Genomic DNA, 21,093 nt, shown 5'->3' with positions numbered 1-21,093 from the left:
GATCTGGAGTCCCTCCAGCCGTAGCTTGGTCAGGTCAGCCCTGGGGTTGAAACCTCAGCATGGGGCTGGGCTCCACTCCCAGAGCACTGGGCTGGCCCATTCCTGCTTGCCTACTAGACTGTCCTCAGCAGGAGGTTAGCTTCTCTGTGTCATTTTGTGGGTTCCGTAGTTCCAAAGTTTGTTTAGAGTCCCCTTTTACATGAATTGGAGGTGGTGGACCTGTGTGAAGTTCCTGTTTCTACTCTGCCATCTTGACCCCGCCCAAATCCTAGCTTCTTTAAGGGTCTTCTGTTCCTCCACCCAGCTGCCAGTGCCAATAATTTTGCCTCTGAGATTACCTTCACTCTATTGAGTATAAACTCTTGTATATCTAGTTATTTTCATCTTTGTCTCTGTCTTTAGAATGGGAATTTCTTCAGGGCAGGGACTGCTTTTGCGTTTCTTTGTATTCCTAGCAATTTGCACCATACCTGGCACACAATTGCTTAATAAATACTTGCTGGCTGACTAATAGAGCAAAGGAAAAGGAGACAGTGGGTGCTAATAATCACAGTTTTTCATTTACAAATACTAACTTTATCATCATTCTAAATGTGAAAGTTTTGTCTGGTGACTAGATAGTAGATGCCTTACAGGAAAAACTGAATCATATCAATCTTATCATTTTTTTCTAAATGAATCCAGAAGACAAAAAGAAATTGTATCTACGCAGAAGGATGGCATGCCGTTTCTCCTTGGAGAGACAATTAAAGAAATTGGTGGAGATGGTGTTATTATACATCCAAAGGCAAAGAGACCCATCTTTTTCATGGTAGAGTTAACTCTGATTGAAATGCTCATGATTAACATTTGCAGTAAGAGTCCTGTGAAAATAATAGCAGCTTATCAACTTCTTTTGCAAAAGATAGCAAAGCAGACAAATTATGAGAACTTGGTAAGACCTATCCAAGTGCATGTACTTTTGTGTAAAGATGAAAATAGGTGAAGTTAAGTGAAAAATATGTTGAAAACTATGAGAAGGCATGTAACTGGGGAAAATTCTTTGCAGCAATTTCTTCACATAAAGGCCTTATTTCTAAACCATCTATGGAAAGAATTCAAACTTATAAAAATAAGGACACTTTTCAATTAAAAAATGGTCAAAGGATATGAAGTTTTCAGAAGAAATATAAGCTATACTAGTCATAGGAAAAATGCTACAAATCCCTACTAATTAGAAAAATGCAAATTAAAGCAACTCTGTGGTTCCATCTCATACCCATCAAATTGAGAAAGTTGACAAAAAGAGAATATGGGAAAGGCTGGAGAGACTTTAGGCAAACAGGTACCGTAAACTGAACCAGCCATTCAGAAAGCAGTTTAGACCTATACCTGAATATTACTAAACTGTACATAATACCCTTTGATCTAGCAATATTAACTACTAGGTTCATACCCTAAAGGGATCAAAGAAAGAGGGAAAGGACCTAAATGTACAAAACTATTTATGATATCCCTCTTTTTGGTGGCAAAGAACTAGAAACTAAGTGGATGCTCATCATTTGAAGAATCACTTAAATTACAGCATATGAATTTAGTGGAATAGTGTTATGCCATAAGAACTTGTGAAAAGGAGACTTGGAAGACTTATATGAACTGGAACTCTTCTTTCCCCCAAACCCATCCCACTTCCCAGACTTTTCTATTACTGTTGAGGACACAACCATCCTTCTTTTCATCCAAGTTTACAGTTTTAATGTGATCCTTATTTCTCTCTTACTCAACTCAATATCCAATCATTGCCAAATCTCTTTTTGGTCTCTACTGCATCTCTTACATATGTTCTTTTCTCTCCACTCACAGCCATCTGTCTAATTCAAGCCCCTATCATCTCTCACCTGCATTATTGTAAAAGCCCCCTGTTTAGTCTCTCATTTTGGTTTTTGGTTTCCCCATTCCAATCTATACTCCATGTAACCACCAAAGTAATTTTCTTAAAGTGTACATTTCATCATATCACAGACATATTCATTCAACTCCAGTGGTTCCCTGTTATATCGGTGATTACATATAAATTCCTCTGTCTGACATTTAAAGCTCTTCACAATATGCCTTTTCCTTACATTTCCATTCTTTTTTTATGTTACTTCTCCTTCATATACCCTATAGTCCAACAATACTGTCCTCCTTGTTCTTCTTCATAGGACACTCTATCTCCCCTCCCCATACCTTTGCCTTTGCTATCCCCCCATTCCTAATATCCCTCTCTATCTGTTGGAATCTCTGATTTTCTTCATATATCAAATCAAGCACTATCTTCTATACAAAGCTTTTCCTACTAATGCCACTAGTTGCTAATACCTTCCCCAAAGCTAACTTTCATTCAGTTTGTATATATTCTGAATATACATTTTGTCTCCCCTGTTAGAGTATAAGCTTCTTGGGGACAAAAACTGTTCTACTTTTCTCTTCATATCTCTAGTGATTAAGAATTAAAGTAGGATTTTAGTGGAAGCTAGCATAAATATCAAACTGAATATAAAATTCAGTTACACATTCAGTTCATAAACATAAACAATATAGTAAAGTCTATGAAAATTGATAGTAAAAGAAAATAGTTTCCTTATAATTCTTGATCTCTAAAAATTTGTATGAACTGATTCAGTATGAAGTGAGCAGAACCAGGAGAACAGTTTACACAGAACAACAGTGTTATAAAGACAACTTTGAAAGACTTACAAACTGGTTTATGCAGTATGATTTCAGAGGGCAAATAATGATTCATACTCAATATCTGATAAAGAGGTGGTGGACAAAAGGTGTAGAATTAAATGTAGATTATTGGACATGGCCAGTGTGGGAATTTGAATTCAAATCTGACCCCAGACACTGAACACTTATTAGCCATGTGACCTTGGGCAAGTCACTTAACCCCAATTGCCCTGCCCCCCCCCCCAAATTTTTTTTAAAAATATATATTTAATTATAGGGTCCTATTCACTTCTTCATAGAATTTTATTATTTCCTTATCTTTTTAACAGCATATAAGCTAATGCTCATCATGAATATCAAATAACTTGTGATGTTTCTTTTTGCCCTTGACTGATAAATAATTTATTTATTTTTAAAAATCAAATGCTTTATTAACTTCTAGTTTACATCATTCATTTCCGTAAGATTTTGAGGTACAAATTTTCTCCCCCTTTTTCCCCTACCCACCACCTCAAAATAGCAATCCCACTGGATATCCCCTCCTCCAATCTGCTCTCTCCCATATCTTCTCCCATACCCCCTCTGTGCCTGTATATCTTATTTCCCACTTATATGTAAAATAATATGCCCCAGTGCCTGTATATCTTATTTCCCACTTATATGTAAATAATATTAATAATAGTATATGCATATATATTAAACATTTGATTTTAAAACTTTGAATTCCAGATTCATTCCTTCCTCCCTTGTCACCCACCCTTACTGGGAAGATAAGCAATTCAATATAGGTTGTACATGTATAGCTAATGCAAAACTTTTCTGTGGATATATTGTAAAAGACTGACTATATTTCCCTCCCTCCTATCCCACCTCCCACTTGTTCTATTCTCTACTTTGATCCTCTCCCTTTTCAAAAGTGGGTGCTTCCAACTCCCCACCCCCAACCTGCCTTCCCTTCCATCATCCCCCCTCTCATCCCCTTGCCCCCTGATCTCCTGTAGGGTGAGATACCCTATTTAGTGTGTATATCATTCCCTCTCTAAGCCAAATTCAATGGGAATAAGGTTGACCCATTCCCTTTTGCCTTCCTGTTCTTTTCCTCCATTGTAACCATTTTCCCTTACCCCTTCTATTTGAGATAGTTTATCCCATTCATCTGTCCCCATCTCCTCTCATTATATTCCTCTCTCACCTCTTAATATCACCTTTTAGTATCATCCCTTCCTATTAAATTGCTCCTGTGCCCTCTATCTATGTATACCTATACACACACACATATATATATATACATTCACATATGTATTCATATGCCATATACTCTCCTATATAGACTTATATATGTATGTATGGTATATTTATATGTATATATATATATACATTTCTATTCCCTTCAATTATTCTCATACTGAGAAAAGTTTCATAAGTTACAATTATTATTTTTCCATGTAGGAATATGAGTAGTTCAACTTTGATAAGTTCCTTATGATTTCTTTTCCCTGTTTACCTTCTCTTGCTTCTCTTGCTTCTTGAAGTATCTGAATGTCAAATTTTCTATTCAATTCTGATTTTTTCATCAAGAATGCTTGAAAGTGTGGCACAGTGAGTAGAGCTCCGAAGTCAGGAGGTCCTGAGTTCAGTTCCAGCCTCAGACACTTAACACCCACGCAAAAAAACTAGCCGTGTAACCTTGGGCAAGTTACTTAACCCCCTAATTGCCCTCCAAAAGGCAAAAAAAAAAAAAAAAAGAATGCTTGAAAGTCTTCTATTCCACTCAATGACCATATTTTCCTCTGAAACATGATACTCAGTTTTGCTGGGTAAGTGATTCTTGGTTTTAATCCCAGCTCTTTTGCCCTCTGGAATATCGTATTCCAAGCTACTCCATCCCTCAATGTAGAAGCTGCCAGGTCCTGAGTTATCCTGATTGTGTTTCCACAATATTCAAATTGTTTCTTCTGGCTGCTTGTAATATTTTTTCCTTGAACTGGGAATTCTAGAACCTGGCTATAATATTCCTAGGAGTTTTCTTTTGGGAATCTTTTTCAGGAGGTGATAGGTAGATTCTTTCAACCTCTATTTTGCCCTCTGGTTTGAAAACATCAGGGCAATTTTCCTTGAAAATTTCTTGGAGGATGATTTCTAGGTTCTTTTTTTGATCATGATTTTCAGGTAGTCCAATAATTTTTAAATTATCTCTCCTGGATCTATTTTCCAGGTCATTGGTTTTCCCAATGAGATATTTCACATTGCCTTCTATTTTTTCATTTGTTTGGATCTGCTTAATAGTATCTTGATTTCTCATGAAGTCACTGGCTTCCCTTTGCTACATTCTAAATCTGAGGGAATGATTCTCCTCATTGAGCTTTTGAGCTTTTTTTTCCATCTGGAAAATTCTGCTTTTTAAGGCATTCTCCTCATTGCCTTTTTGAGCCTCTTTTGCCATTTGAGTTAGTCTGTTTTTTAAGGTGTTATTTTCTTCAGTCAGATTGTTGACTCTCATTTCATAATTTTCTTGCATCATTCTCATTTCTCTTCCCAATTTTTCTTCCACTTGTCTTACTTGGTTTTCAAAATCCTTCTTAAGATCCTCTGTGGCCTGTAACCAGCTCATATTTTTCTTGGAAGCTTTTGGTGCAGGAGTTCTTACTTCACTGTCTTCCTCCTGTTTCAAGCTTTTTTCCTTTTTCTCCCCTAAAATTGGAGTGTAAAGTTGGGATTGCTCTGCTTGGTTTGCTTCCTTTGCCTGCTCATGTTGCCACTCAATTACTTGACTTTTGGGCTTTTTGTCACAGTAGGGCTCTGCTACCAGACAGGGGAGCTTTGTCTCAAGTGCTGGGGTTTTCTCAGCTGCTGAAGATATTAGTTGGGTGCCCTTTCTGAAGCTTCCACATGCTCTGACAGGCTGGTCACACACCCCAGGACCTCCACTCTAGACCACAATCCAAATCCAAGCAGGCTAAAGCAAGAGTGATTACCCCTCAGACTGGAATGCTTGGTCCTCCTACACTCTGCAGGCCAGGTGCTGAAGCTCCCACATGGCAGTGGCCAAGGTGCCTCGGTGGCTTCTCGCCCCGGTGGCAAAGGCCGACCGCACCCCCAACTATTGGATCCTAAAGTCCACACTGCACTGACCTCTCACTTTGTCCTTAGCATGTATGTGTTGATAATTCTGGAAACTGCCACAGCTGCTGGTGATCTGAAGTCCTTCCAGCCAGCGGCTGGTCAGGCCTCCCTTGGGCTAAAACCTCTGGCTGTGGGGTTGGCTCCCAGAGCGCTGTGCTGCCCGATTCCTGCTGGCCTGCCAGGCTGTCCTTGGTGAGAGGTTAGCTTCTCTGTGTCCTTTTGTGGGTTCTGTAGCTTCAAAGTTTGTTCAGAGTCACCTTTTACATGAATTGGAGGGGGTGGAGTCTCCTCCCATTTCTAACCATCCTCTGTCCAAGTCTTCTCTTTTTCAGGTTGTAGTATGTGCTGGTCTGACTACATCTTTATTCTTGTGTTCAGTTATGGCTGCTACATTTTAGGCAGAACTTTAATAAATTGGAGTCAGACTAGAATGTGAACCAGGTGGAGAACATGGCATTATAAACTTCATCCAAAGGAATGAGGGATGTTTAACTTGGCAAAAAAATCCTTAGTAGGAACTTGGTAGCCACCTTAATTTATTTGAAGGAGTTTTGGAGGAGGGTTTTATTGATCTACAATTCTGCAATAAAAATAATAAAAATTTTAAGAATAATGACAATAACTAACATTTATATAACATATACTATGTGCTAGGCATTGTGCTAAGTGTTTTATAAGTGTTATCTCATTTGATCCTTACAACACTCTTGGGAGGTAAGTGTTATTATTCCCATTTTACAGATGAGGAAACTGAGGCAAACAGATTGTAAGTGACTTACCAGAGTCACACAACTATTATGTGTCTGAGGCCTGATTTGAACTTTGATCTTTCTTACCCCAGGCTCAGAGCACTAGCCACTGTGTTATCTAACTGCTTCTAAGGACTAGGAACAATTAATGGAAGTTGCAGAAAGGCAAATCTCAACTTTATAAAGGGAGGAAAAAACTCTAGTAATTAGAACTGTCCAAAAGTGAAATGAGTTTGCTTAAGAGGGAGTAGGTTCCAGTTCCCAGGAGATCTTCAAACAGAAGCTAACATGCCATTTGTTAGTAATATTGTAGTAGAGTTTCATTTTTAAATGTGATTTAGATGAAATAATCTTCCAACTCTGAATCTGTGACATGATGATAATGCTCATTCAGGTAATACTCCTTTAGAAGAAACCCTAATATCTAATGAACTCTTTTTGAGGCACTTTGGGATCAGGTAAGTCATTTATTCTAAATCTAATACAGCATCTCCAAAATAATTTTTTGTTCTTCTAGTTACAATGGAAAGTAGATGCTCCCCTACCTTACAAGAGAACTTGGGCAGTAGAAGCAACATCTGACCATAGATCTTCTGTCTAAAAAGACTCCCACGTTTTATTTTAGAAATTCCAACAGAAATCAGGGATGTCAGGAGTCTGGAATAAATCTGTTATGAGGTTCCTTTCCTTGACAGTCACACATCCTCTGACAACTCAGAGAGTAACCTTGACTCTTTATGTGTCTATTTAGAACAATTAAAGCACTACCTGACTTCAACTCAACTCAGAAAATTCATTAAGCAACTCTGTAAGCCCTAGCACCTATTTTAGGTCTCTGGGGATATAAAGATGAAAAACAATGAGGCCATGTAATCCAACATAGATACAAATAAGTATAATGCAAGGAGCAATCTAATGTGGAAGAGGAGAAATTTTCAGTTTTGAAAGTGCACAGAATTTTTTGTAGTAAAAGCTTTAATGAAGAGTGTTTAAATGAGGCATTATTCTTTTTGATTTTGGATTTTATCATTTGTAAATTGATTTATATTTTTAGAGTTATGGTAGGCTTACCCTAGTTATATTTCAACATATTCAAGTTTGAAACAATTATAATAGATTTTTGTAATATACAGTTTTTAGTATGTTAAAAACAATCTTAGTAGTCCATTTTTAAACAGCTCTAATGATTAAAAATTCTTTTAATTTTTGAAACATAAATTAAAGAGCCACAGAGTATAAACGGTTGTGCAAATCAAACTAGAAATATTTGTTTGCAGAATCTTGGGATGAGTCATCTATAGTTTATGGGCATTTCAATAAATAGCAATATTTTGTGATGTACAGATGTTCAACTAGAATATTCCAATAAGATAAATACACTTTTTAATACAATATTTATGTTCTTTTGGTAGCCAGAAGTGCAACTTGCCGAAGGCTTTGATGTATTTATGCCTAAATCTCAGCTGGACTCTATATTGTCAAACTACACTCGCTCAGGAAGTCTTCTCTTTAGAAAATTGGTATGTGCATTTTTTGATGACAAGACTTTGGCAAACTCCTTGCCCAATGGAAAGAGGAAAAGAGGACTCAATGACAACCGGAAAGGATTAGACCAAAATATTGTGGGTGCAATAAAAGGTTGGTCAACATCATTTCACTTAATGAGTTTTTTGTTCAGTTGTTCAATTTTGTTTATTATTCAATAAGATTTAACTTGAAAAAACATGATAAATTAACTGAAATATTAGTGAATTAGTTCCAAAAGCTAAACTCTAATCAACAAGGTGTTTACTTACAAACATTATCACTCATTACTCTAAACACTATCACTAGAGCTGGCTATTTGCCTGGTAAATTTGTTAATATATGGTAAGAGTCAAATGGACCAACTGCAGCACCAAAAAGGAAGAGGGGTGTGGGGGGGGGAGGAGAAGGGAGTGTAATATAGCACTTCCTATAAAGATTGATTTAATAGACCACATAATTACTAATTATGAGCTTGATTAAAAAAACTTTATTTTCATAGATCTTTTGTTTTAAGAATTAAAGCTGTGACTTATTCTTATAAAGATGTTGAAATTAAATGTAATAAATTCAGAGCACAAAAATTATTTTCCTTGGGTTAAAACTACTTAGGACTGTTTAAGCCTAGTTATTAGTCTATGATATAGAGTTATGTACTCTTGTTTGTTTCTGACTTGTATTGAAGCCTCATTGTCCATGACAAGTATCCTAGCACATGCAGAGAAAAACATGGGTCCTTTTGCCTTAAGTAATTTCTTGAACATATGGCTATGATCCATTGTTTTAACTATGGAGAAGCATGCTTCTGATGAATTTATAGAATGTATTCAAGTGCTTTATAAGCATGTAGCCAGCCATAGCCAATTCCTTAGCCCAAGTCCATTGCCTGACTTAGAAATGCACTCAGTAGGAGCTGCTAGGTGGCACAGTGAATAGAGCACCGTCCCTGGAGTCAGGAGGACCCGAGTTCAAATCGGGCCTCAGACACTTAACACTTATTAGCCGTGTGACTTCGGGCAAGTCACTTAACCCCAATTGCCCTGCCTTGCCCCCTCCAAAAAGCAAAAAAAAAAAAAAGTACTCAGTAGCAAGGATCTGCTGAAGATAGTCATCAAGCACCAGGTTTAAATATTTAAGTGTTATTTAAGCAAAGATCATAATTTAGTTCTTAAGTAGGAGAAAAATCCATGAAAATGAAATATTGGTTAATGTAATAATTAAAAAGGAAATAATTGATAAAAAATAATTTATTTCCTTATTCTTCTGAATCAGATGTCCGTGGAATGGAAGTACAGGTGTATATACATATACTTATGTATATACATATTACACATATGTGTGTATACACCTGTAGCAGCAAGCACCCCAAGCGCGTCCTCAGGGTTTGCTGCCCATACAGGTTCTTGGATCTGCTTTGTTAAAGGAAAGCAACTCAAAATGGGTTAACAAGCTTACTTTAATCAGTCAGACATATATCGTTTACCTTGTTCAGGAGAAAAGGTCAGCACCCTGAACCTCAAAGTATACAGGCATAATTATCAAGACAGAAACATCAAGTAGACAGATTTCCAAACTGTCCAACCATTACATCCATACCCAGTCAACATCTGGGTTTCCACATTCTGGGTTTTTCAAAGCCGGGGGACTCTCAACAACGGCTTCCCAGAATTCAGATCAAATCACAGAACACTTCTCAAAGTGAGTCCCAAAACAAAGCTACACATCAGGGCTTATATAGCCTTCTCCTGGCTCAGAGAATGTAACAACCTTTTGGACCCACTGGCCAATCAAAAAGTATCAACTGAAAAACAAGCCTCCCTCCCCAGTCTCCAGGTGCACTTTAGCCTAGGGGCAGGGAAGATCTTTAAATTTGCATTTCCATTACAACACCTATATTCCATTCCATGGACACAATGCACAGGTATTCTGTCTGTATAACACAAATATGAAGGATATACATTTATATATTCCTTTCTCTCCAGTCATCTTGCAACATAAATCAATTTTATAGTAATAAAAGAATATGTGGAAATTGACCAATAATTCTGCAAAGAAAAAAATGCTTCTCAATAGAGTTGATAAGTGCCAGACACCCAATGTGTCTCTACTATAGTTTCCTTCGTTTAGTGCTGAAACTGAAACCTTTATTAATACATAACTTATTCTCCATTAGAATTTTTTATTTTTGCTTAATGTGACAGTTAAGTTGTAGTTAATATGACAAGCTGCAGAGATGACACAGTCCGTTCCATTTCAGGACAGAGTGGTGCCGTCTGGAGTGACACTGAAAATAGGGTTTTACTCTCTGAAAAATGGTCAGTGATGTAACTACAATTTGCTGAAAGATGGGCCCTGTTTCAATTTAATTTGGTTGGGATCTCCTGAAAATTTTAAGGTCAAATCTGAAGATGCTTTTTGTTGCTGAAACTTTTAAACACATTGAATAGTAGCCAGAAATTGTTTTAATTTTCCTTTTTTTTTCAGGACAGTATATTAACATTATTAAAGAAATTGGAAATTAGAAACCATACATGATCATGGCCCATTTAAAAAGCAGCATTTGAGATATCCTAATAATGGATAGTAGATGAAATTTTTCTTTGCAAGTAGACAGATACATGTTTGTTTCCTTATCCATTTTAGACTGAAATATTGGACATTATGCAAGAGTTTGGAAAAGGTACATTATAAAAGGAATATCAGATGTGCCTTGATTCTGTCAACTTCCCACTCCCTGGCTAGAGATTAGAATAACCTCAGGACATTCAGCCTTGACAATATTTATCACGGTGAAGTGTTTAGGCAGTTGTCCAGATAATTCAGGCTTGGGAAACAATTGACCCAAAATATTCAAGTAATTGAAACAAATATGATTTTTATTTGAATTATCCTGATAATATCCTTAAACCTCACTCAAGTTTGTAGACACAGCCTCAGCAAACCTAATTCCTAAGGTACACTAATTATTGTTCCAGCTTATCCTTCAGTGATTTTCCTATGCCTCAGTTTTTACACCGTGATAGTAATATTTCTCACCTCTACTCAATTTATCTTAAAGGTTTTTAAAACAACTTTCTTTACAATGTTGATAAGATCTACCAACTAATGAATGTGATAAACATTTTCTAAAAGAAAAAATAGCATGTATAAATATCCCGTTCTCCTAACACTTATCTAAATGTTCTGTTCAACTCATCCAGTTCCTATTAACTCAAAGTTAATTAACCTGTATATTATAAGACATGTTATTTTAAAAATTCATTTATGCAAAGTTCTTCTGGTTTTTCTTAGCATATATTGGTAGGGAAAAATAAGAAAGTTTTTATTCTTCAACTCAAGTCTACTATATCTGATAGATTATGAGAGTTTAATGGAAATTTAGTGGGTTTCTTTCCTTCTATTTATGTAAGCCCACCATTCTATCACAAGTTTCTTGTATCATTATAATTACCATTTGACATATGATGTCGAAAGATTTTATAAACATCTAAAACCTTAGCAGTTCCATACAACATCCTTCAGAGCACAAAGCAATATTATTATAGCCTTTTGTAGCATATTGGAACTGAAGAACACAAGAGTCTCCAGAGACTGACTCATCATAGCACAAATCAGTGATAAAACAAACAGTGGGACTTCATTTCTTGGAGGAATTTTAATTCTGTAGGTAAAGTAGTTATACAGAAGTCTGAATTAGTAACCGTCTTAGAATGCATATAATTTGGAACACAAGTTGGTTAGAAAGGTAATTGTATTACTAATATCAGTTATTAATAACCCCAACTGCTGAGTTCACTATATTTTGAGAATCTAAATTCCTTGTAACTTAAAGTTTTTCTTCTATTTTATGTTGTGTAATAAATTTTGGTAAAACATAAAATATGCATTTATAATGTTGATCAAGATGATGCAAAATAGAGGAATGCTTATTCAGCTATTCTCACCTACGTTCTTTGCCGTTTAACTTTGGGAAAAAAGATAATTATTTCATAATTAATTCATGATATAACAATTATGTTATGCTTACTTTCTTATCTCTATGAAATCTTTATGAGATTGATCTACAGATGTCTCAAAGATATCCTTGATGAAATTATGAGAAGCTATAGAAAAGCTTATACAAAATACAGCAGGCCTCATATTTACAGTGACAGTTGAAAGGTACAGAAAATAAAAGATATAACTGCTTTTATTCTTTGCTGATAATAAGAACTGTGACTCAGAGCAAAACATACCTTTAAGTATTCTCTAAAAAGGTGTCTCTTATGATATCAAAATTCCTTGATAAATAAAACAAGAAAAATAATTAATTTTTTTTGGCAACCCTCTGATTATTCATATCGAGGGAGGCATAAAATAGGAAGATGAATATTTGCCAAAAGTATTTGCCTGTGTTATGGAGGATGTCCATCATGGAATCCAAATGAAAGAAGCATTTATTCTCTCTGAAGTTAAACTCCTCCAGTTGCTATTGTGGTTGATATACTGATTTCATCAGACTAGGAATAGCATCCTCAATGAGATCAACAGGCACTCAAAAGAATTTTGCCCAACACTTTATACAGGAAAAATGCCTGTTGTCCAGACTATGATACATAGATGACTGGACATCCCATTAAGCTAGCTTATCAGTATGTATATCTTGGACAAAGAATATAGATATACTATGTGTTGTGCCTATACTGTAAAGGAGGAAGAGAGAGGATTGGAAATTGTGTATTGCTTTCAAGAATCTTAGCTGCATGGAGCCATATTGACTTTGGTTCCTGGCATAGTCTTTGACCCTGACCTATTCAGAATGTGTGCTCCTTGAGCAGTACTGAAATAGTCTCTATAATACATTTACTCTAGGTTCTTTTCTTTTTAGAGATGTTAGCAAGAAAACAATTTTCTGTGGCTATTCTCTGGGAATCTGTTTTAGTATGATTGTGGAGGAATAACAGGGTATGATTGCCTTGTCAGAGCAAAGATTACCTTGACCTCAGCTTGTTCTTTTGCAACTTCAGTTTGCCATCTTGAAAAGTACCTCAGGCAGCCAATGGTTTTTTTTGGCTGATATTTTTCAGTTGATATTTGCTTTATTAATTTCCTTGTCAGATCACTTCTAAACCTCTTCAGTGTATAAGAAATTATAAAAGATAAATGATTTTTATACAATGAAAAACATTGCTTCCAAAGTAATAATAAAATGTATAGACAGGAAGAAACAATTTTGTATTAAAAACCTCAGGAAAAAAAGGATATGAAAAAATCTATATGGAACTGACACAAAGTTTATAAGAAAAAGAACTATTTTCCAGGAAATCAGTGGTCAATGAATATAAGTATACAGTTCTTAAAGGAACATAATGATCAGCTACTTAATACTGTAAATAAAATAGAATAGGACAAAAGGATGAATTAGTAACTGTTTTAAAAGGTTTATAATTTGGGACGGAAATTATTCCAGAAGGCAATTATAATTATTATCAATATTACTGATAATGATAATTAATAATAGTCAACTAGATGTTTTAGTGGGTAGAACATCGGATTTGAAGTCAGGGAGACCTGAATTGGAATCCTACTTTAGACATTTACCAGTTATGTTACTGTAGTCAAGTCACTCAACTTTCAAATGAGATAATAAATGTAAAACACATTGTAAACCTCAAAACATTGTAAAATGTTAGCTATTGTGATTATTACTTACATTAGAACAGTTAGAGAAATGTTAAAACAACTCTGTGGTAGCATCTTATACTGACTGAGATGGTAAAAGATGATAAAATTTAATGGTAGTCAGTATTTGTAAAAACCATTTCCTAAAGCAGTGTGGAATTATACAGTCAGCCCAAAATATTCATATTTTTTGACCCAAAGATCTTATTTTGGATTTATACCCTAAGGAGTAGGGTACTATGGGTGATAAGAAGGTAAGACTTACAGGAACAGAAAACATTATAGCATTATTTATTATAGAAAAAAACCTGAAAGAAAAACTACGTGCCTGCTGATTGGGAAATGGATAAATAAATTGTGGTACATGAATGTAATGAAAAATTATTTCACTATAAGAAATTATGAAAATGAAAACAAATGAAGAATACAAATGTGGAAAGATTTATATGAAACAGTTTAGAATGACAAAAGCAATATTTGAATGGCTGCTGCATGGAAGAGGGATTAAATTTGTTCCGCTCAGAGGGCAGAATTAAAAACAGTGGGGGAATCATGTAATCCATGGCCCAATATACCAAGCACTAGGCTTACATAGACATAGTTAGTCTTGGGGGCTTCCCTTCATATCAGTCTTTCTTTGCATCATTTCCTTCTCAACCTAAAGTCGCCTCTAGGAAATCTCAGAAAATAAGTTAACTATAGCTCATCTGGGTCTTGAAACATGTGAGTAAATTGGTCACCGTCCAAAGCAATAGTATCATGTATAGGACATTTTTTAGCTCCTTCCCCCCACCCCGAAAATACAGAAACACATAAAGGACTAATAGTAGCTGATAAACAACCCAGTTCAATTCATAGTTCTATTTCTCTCTTAGACCTGCTGTTTTTTTTAAAAAAAATGAAGATAAGAGCAAAAGACTGACTGCAACTGACCTACTTTTTTGTTGCGCCAACACAGTAGTATCCCTTCCCCCAACAGCTTTTCCTCCACAGTCCTATCCAACAAATTAATTCTTAATCCATCTACACTGAATTTAAAATGAGTCAAATAGTTATATCCATAGCACTTGATAGGGAGGTACAATTGAAGTCTTAAAGATGCACTTCCCAATAAATGCATCATCCCCTAATCAACCTCCTATAAAAAAAACTTAGGCTTGATTTAAGGAAATATTTCCTAATAATTAGAGGTATTAAGGAACAGAATGGACTGCTTCTAGGAGTCATGGGATTCCTCCTTACTGGAGGTCTTCAAGCTAAGGGATATTATATTGTAGAGTGAATTCTTGTTCAGTTGTGGGTTGGATTACATGGGCTCTCAAGTCCCTTGCAGCTTTGAGATTTTGTAAATCTAGAACAAAACCTATCATTTTTAAAACCAGTGTTCTTCCAGTGATGCTATGGCTGAGATCTAGCAATGACTTGTATACCAGAAACACTATGAGAGATATCATCGAAGGAGTAGTCACATATATCTTCATATATATACATATATTCAAATCTCCACATATATTCATAGATCAGCTGGTCATATAGTGAGAGCAATGTATAACAAATAAACAGCCCAAGTGTTGGTATGCATGTTATATCACAAGATCTAAAAGGAAGGTCTCCATGTTAATTGACACAGCTATAGAAGATTTAGTGGACAATAGACACATAAGATAAGAAGGCATGGATGGATTATAATATGCCCTTTTGGAAAGAGTTGTTCAGTCAGTTGTGTCTGACTCTTGGTGACCTTGTGAACCATGGTACACCAATGCTATCCATGGGGTTTTTTTTGCAAAGATACTCTAGTGGTTTATCATTTCCTTCTCCAGTTGGATTAAGTGAAACTTCTGTTGCCTATTTTAATAGAAGTTAAATGACTTGCCCAGGTTCACATAGCTAGTAAGTATCTGAGACAGGATTTGAGCTCACATCTTCCTGACTCCAAGCCCAGCACTCTATCCACTGAGCCATCTAGCTGCCTCTTTGGAAAGGGTACCCACATTAGTTTCATTATGGATCCATTGAAGTAAAATATAATTTAAGTTCATAATAGTTACTTCTTGCTAGTGTTAAGCAGCATAGGGAAGATATGATACTATACCTTAAGATTTTTACCTAAAGATAAAACTAAATATTGTGATTTGAATTTAGAACATAATTGGTAACCCATAAACAGATTAGAGTATTTCACTAATGTGTTTACTCCTTATATAATGGACTACTTCATTCTATACCTACTGTAGCCTCTATAGACTGCACACACACACATATACATATATACATGTATATAGATATAGACATATATAATATGTAGAGTGACTATTTGAACACTGCAGTAAATTTATTTTTCCTATGACCTAGGTAATGATTTTAACTTGGACTAATAATGGTTACATTTAGGAAATTTTATCATCACATTTTGTTACTGGTGGAAATCAAAATGTATTACATTAATCCTATTCTTGTATCCGTGACATTTATAAGAAATCACAAGTGCATCAGAGAGTACTGGTTGGCTACTTTTATTCACTGACATAAAATACACAAACGTCTTTGCTTTCTTGGGATGATGCTAGCACCGATGGTCTGCTTAGATAACAATAACAGATCAGAACATCCTCTTGGAGGGAACACTTCTTGGTGGTACTCCAAGAAATGAACTATGATTCCTGTAAGATTAAGAAAACTGGCTGTATTTGGCTTACACCCTTCCTTGAGATTTGCTAAAATGGGCCATTAAAGCCTAAGACCTGTGGATATGTTATGATCTTATCCCATCCTCTTTGTGTGTGTGTGTGACTATGTATCTGTGTGTCTTCCATGAAGTATTTAAAAATTTGTGTGGACTTTGCATTTCTACTTTTTGTTTTGTTATACTTATCATTATTTATCTAGAATTTGTTTAAGAAGATTAAATGGCTCCTTTATAACAAGAATAGAAATGGCACAAATTTTAAAATTTAATCCTATAGGCTATTTTAATTCACCATGTTTGGATTGTGGAAAATGACATTTAATTTAATATTTCTGATTTCTGTTATTTCTTGTTGTTAAATTATATGTATTCTCATAATACTTTCAGCTAGGAGGATGGTAGAGATATGAGCTCAGATTTGATTCCTCTTCCTTGTTGATCGTAAAACTGCATAAGCATACAAGCCCTAAAAGGAACATATTATTTCTAGAAGCAAAATAAGTTATCTTAATATTTAGAATTCCATCTTATAATGCCTCTTGGTAAGATTGTTGTTACAATATTGTTGAATTTGTTCCAAATTGACTTTTCAAAAGTGAAAACTTCCCAGATCTATTCAACCTTGAGAGCAAAGTGGAGATAGGAAAAAATCTACCAATTACCTACTCAAAGGTACCTCAAAAAGAAAAGTCCCAGGAAACTTGTTGCCAAAATCCAGAACTTCCTTATCAAAGAAAAACTGTTACAAGACTTTTTTTTTTAATTTTTTTTTAAAGGAATCGGGATTAAGTAACTTGCTCAAGGTTACACGGCCATGTGTTTCTGGGTGGTTGCTAAGTGTCTGAGCCTGGGATTCGATCCCCAGGTCTTCTCAACACTGGAGCCGGTGCTCTTACTCGCTGTGCTACATGGCCACCCCTACCAGACTCTTGAAAGGAGTAGAATAACTTACCTGGAAATCCAAATATAATCCTGTAAGGCGAAAAAAATATATCTTTGATGGAATAGAGAATTTTAAGATATTTCTGAATTCTGAGCAAAGTAGGAACTTGGAAATGTGAACATAAAGTCATGAAAAAATATAAAAAAGGTAAATTCATTTGAGTAATTAGAAGGAGGTGTGCAGTGAAGCAGAGTTAACATTCTAATGGAAGCAGAAGAAACCAGTATCCTTTCAGAACCTTAATGTCCTCAAAGATATTGAGGGAATTAGATAAGAAAAACAAAAGGATCTTAGTTTGAATTGGTTCTGTTCTGAGGTTTTTGGAGGGCAAAGAGGGTAAAAGAATGTAGTAGTATAGAAAGGAAGAAGAAAAAGATGGAATTGGTCGTTTCTCATAATTGGGATATGTGAGAAGAAAAGTATATAGACATGGAAGAGGTAAGGGGAGTAGACCTTAGATAAAGCTTAGTCTTGTCTGAAATACTTGAAGGAGGGTTGACCACATAAGGAGATGCTGAAATACATGAAAGAGGGACAGTAATACAGGGGAGAGAATAGTCAAAATCAAAACAACTTCTCGATACTGAAGGTGCGATTAAAAGGGGGAAAGGGGGAAAAAAAGCAAGAAATTAAGGGAGTGTGGTGGGTGCTCACAAATTGGAGAATGACTGAAGTAGTATTTGTATGTAATAGAATATAATTGTGCTGTAAGAAATAACAAGAGACTCAGAGAATCCTGGGTAGTATGAATTGATGCAGAATGAAGTGAGTAGGAGAACAATTTATACATGGACACAGACATGGTGAATAAAAGCATCTTTGAAAGATTTAAGAACTCTCATCAAATCAATGAGGACTCATGAAATATATTAGTCAGCTCTTAAAGTGAGGTAGTGGACTCAAGGTGTAGGAAAACAAACATTTGCAGGGAATGGCTTTGTTTTGCTTGACTGATTATTTGTCACAAGGGGTTATTTTTTCAGTTTTATTTGGAGGAAGAGTTTGTGGGAAAGGGGAAGAATTAATAGTAATGTTGTGATATAAAAAGGTCATTGAAGTAATATTTGTTAGTGCAAGGAAGGAAGTACAAATAAAGGGGACAGTTTTGAATGTGTTGAATATATACATTTTTTAAAAGTAAGAAGTATGAAACAGTTTCATATACAATCCTCTTGTGTTCTGCTATGTACAAAATGTTCTTTTTTTGTGTTTATGTTCAGAATTTTAAAAAATAATTTTTTAAAAAATCTTGTAAAGATATGGTGCATTGTTTAATACTTCTCGCAAAAGCCTGATTGTTCCCTACTACTATCTTCATCAAAGATGTACCTGTTTCATGAATCAAGATGATGGCCATAACATTTTATGTAATGTAAACATTTGTAATGTAAGAGAATAGTCATGTAGATTAGTAATCTTTGATCTTCGATTAGTTGTCCTTTTTGGTATTAATAAGATTCAATATTTTTCTATTTTTCACCTTAAGATAGCTTGCATATTGTTCTCCCAGAACTTTCATAACTATGTCTCCTCTAGCAAGGATCTCCTCTGTCTATTCTTGGTTCCTCTAGCTTATTTTTCTTGTCTTTGTAGTCTTTATTTCCATTTTTACTACCCATGAAAGCATACCCAGGTCTGCAACATTAGCGTCCAAGTGTGGTGGTTCTAGTATCCTTATTAGCAAAGGTTATTTTAGTATTCTATACAGATTGTATCCATTTTTCTTCTATTTGTTGTCATATTTTTGTCCTTAAATACATTTGACATGACTTTGCTTAGTTGGATCTCTTGATGAGTATACCACTGTTTATTTCTTCATTATGAGATTGTACTGGTTATAAACATTTTCAAGTTTTAAAATATTTTACAAATGAATTTATGTTCCAAATTTATGTTGGCTTATCTGTTGTTCCTTTCCACTGAACAGGTAAGTCATATGTTTGCTATAAGACATTATCTAGGCTCCTTTGATCTTTTTGTTATGGCAATAGATTTATATAAGAAATTAAGTTTCTGGATAAAAAGATTCTAACTGTGGGCAGTTAGGTGGCGCCGTGAGTAAAGCGCCAACCTCTGAGTCAGGAGGACCCAAGTTCAGTTCTGGCCTCAGACATTTAACACCCACACACAAAAAAACTAGCCGTGTAACTTTGGGCAAGTTACTTAACCCCAATTGCCCTCCAAAAAGGCAAAAAAAAAAAAAGATTCTAACTGATATTGATTTCTCTTATGATATGCATTTCCCATTTTGCATTATTGATTGTTTTTTAAAAAATAATTTAGGATTGAGTTGTTTCAGTTGGCTACATTATATTTTTCTGTCATCCTCCTCATCATCATTTTACTAATTCTGTACTTTACCTGAATAAATCAGTGGCACAACTGTACAGAGACATCTGATTCAGGAATAATTCCCATATTGATAGCAACTCTTTTATTATCAGTTAAAATATAATCTATTATGCTTTTGTGATATTATTTGGTTCTCATCATGTCCAGAACCTACCAGTTCTTTTCTCAAAGAAAATATTCAGGATACCAAGGCATAATACATCTGCATGCATTCTCTACAAAGTCCTATTCTGATGTCTCATCACTATGTGGAGGTAACTCTTGTTCTTTAAGCCTGTGCCAGTGGAACATAAGCTCTAGCAAAGAAAGGTTTTCATGTGATCCTAGCAATAGACTTAGTATTTTCTCCAAGAATAAGCCCTTCTAAGTACAGGGAGAGAAACTCATCACCAGCAAGCTGACTACTTGAATTTTTTAGCCATTGTAACTTATGAAAATGAATGAATGAATAAATGTATATTAAAAATTGGTTTTGGGGGGGCGGAGTCAAGATGGTGGAGTAGAAGCAGGACCTCCCTGCTGCTCCGGCTTCCACCTTCCCAATCCATGTAAAAAGGGGACTCTAAACAAACAAATTTTGGAGCTGCAGAACCCACAAAATGACACAGAGATGCTAACCTCCCACTGAGGGCAGCCCGGCAGGCCAGCAGGAATCGGTTAGTGCAGTGCTCTGGGAGCAGAGCCCAGCCCCACATCGAGGCATTAGCCCCAGGGTGGGCCTGACCAGCCACCAGCAGGAGGGACCCCAGATCAGCAAAATTTATCAACACATAGATGCTAAGGACGAAGTGAGAGGTCAGTGCAGTCTGGATTTTGGGACCCAGTAAGTGGGAGTGTGTGGCTTTGGCCCCTGGGGCAAAACACAGCCAGCCAGCACCACATGGCAGCTTCAGCTCCTGGCCTGCAGAGTGTGGGGGGACCAAGCACCAGTCTGAGGGGTAATAGCTCTTGCTTTAACTTGCTTGGAGCTGGATTGCAGTCTAGGATGGAGGTCCTGGGGTGTGTGTCCAGCTTGCCAGAGCATGTGGAGACCTCAGAGAGGGCACCCATCTAATACCTCCAGCAGCTGAGAAAACCCCAGTGTTTGGGACAAAAGCTCCCCTGTCTGGTGGCAGAGTCCTACTGTGGCAAAAAGCCCAGGGGTCAAGTGACTGAGGGATGACATGACCAGGAAAAGGAAACAAAGCAGAAAAAAGATTTCAACATTAGACTCCTATTTTGGTGACAAAAGAGGAGCAAAGCATGGAACAGGAGGAAGACAGTGAAGTCAGAACTCCTGCACCAAGAGCTTCAAAGGAAAATATGAGCTGGTGACAGGCCATAGAAGACCTCAAGAAGCAGATAAGAGAAGTGGAGGAAAA

General features: G+C 36.0%; 2 protein-coding genes across 5 annotated transcripts in view; one reads left to right on the top strand and one right to left on the bottom strand.

Moving 5' to 3' along the window:
• Nucleotides 1–21,093, bottom strand: part of PRPF18 (pre-mRNA processing factor 18) — a 533,171-nt gene that overhangs the window by 217,603 nt on the left and 294,475 nt on the right. The window lies entirely within an intron of this gene.
• LOC138175848 (BEN domain-containing protein 7-like) overlaps nucleotides 1–21,093 on the top strand; it is a 136,594-nt gene that overhangs the window by 69,489 nt on the left and 46,012 nt on the right. For all 4 annotated transcript variants that reach the window (XM_069106425.1, XM_069106423.1, XM_069106426.1 and 1 more), the window contains one exon: nucleotides 7,976–8,201. In XM_069106425.1, the coding sequence (XP_068962526.1) occupies nucleotides 7,976–8,201 (226 nt within the window). The remainder of the gene's footprint in view (nucleotides 1–7,975; nucleotides 8,202–21,093) is intronic.

The sequence above is a fragment of the Petaurus breviceps genome, unplaced genomic scaffold, assembly GCF_028583685.1.
Source record: "Petaurus breviceps papuanus isolate PSGF00001 unplaced genomic scaffold, PetGlider_PUasm1.0 79, whole genome shotgun sequence".
Taxonomy (NCBI): domain Eukaryota; kingdom Metazoa; phylum Chordata; class Mammalia; order Diprotodontia; family Petauridae; genus Petaurus; species Petaurus breviceps.
Note: the sequence above shows the minus strand (reverse complement) of the source record. Positions and strands in the feature narration are given on the sequence as shown.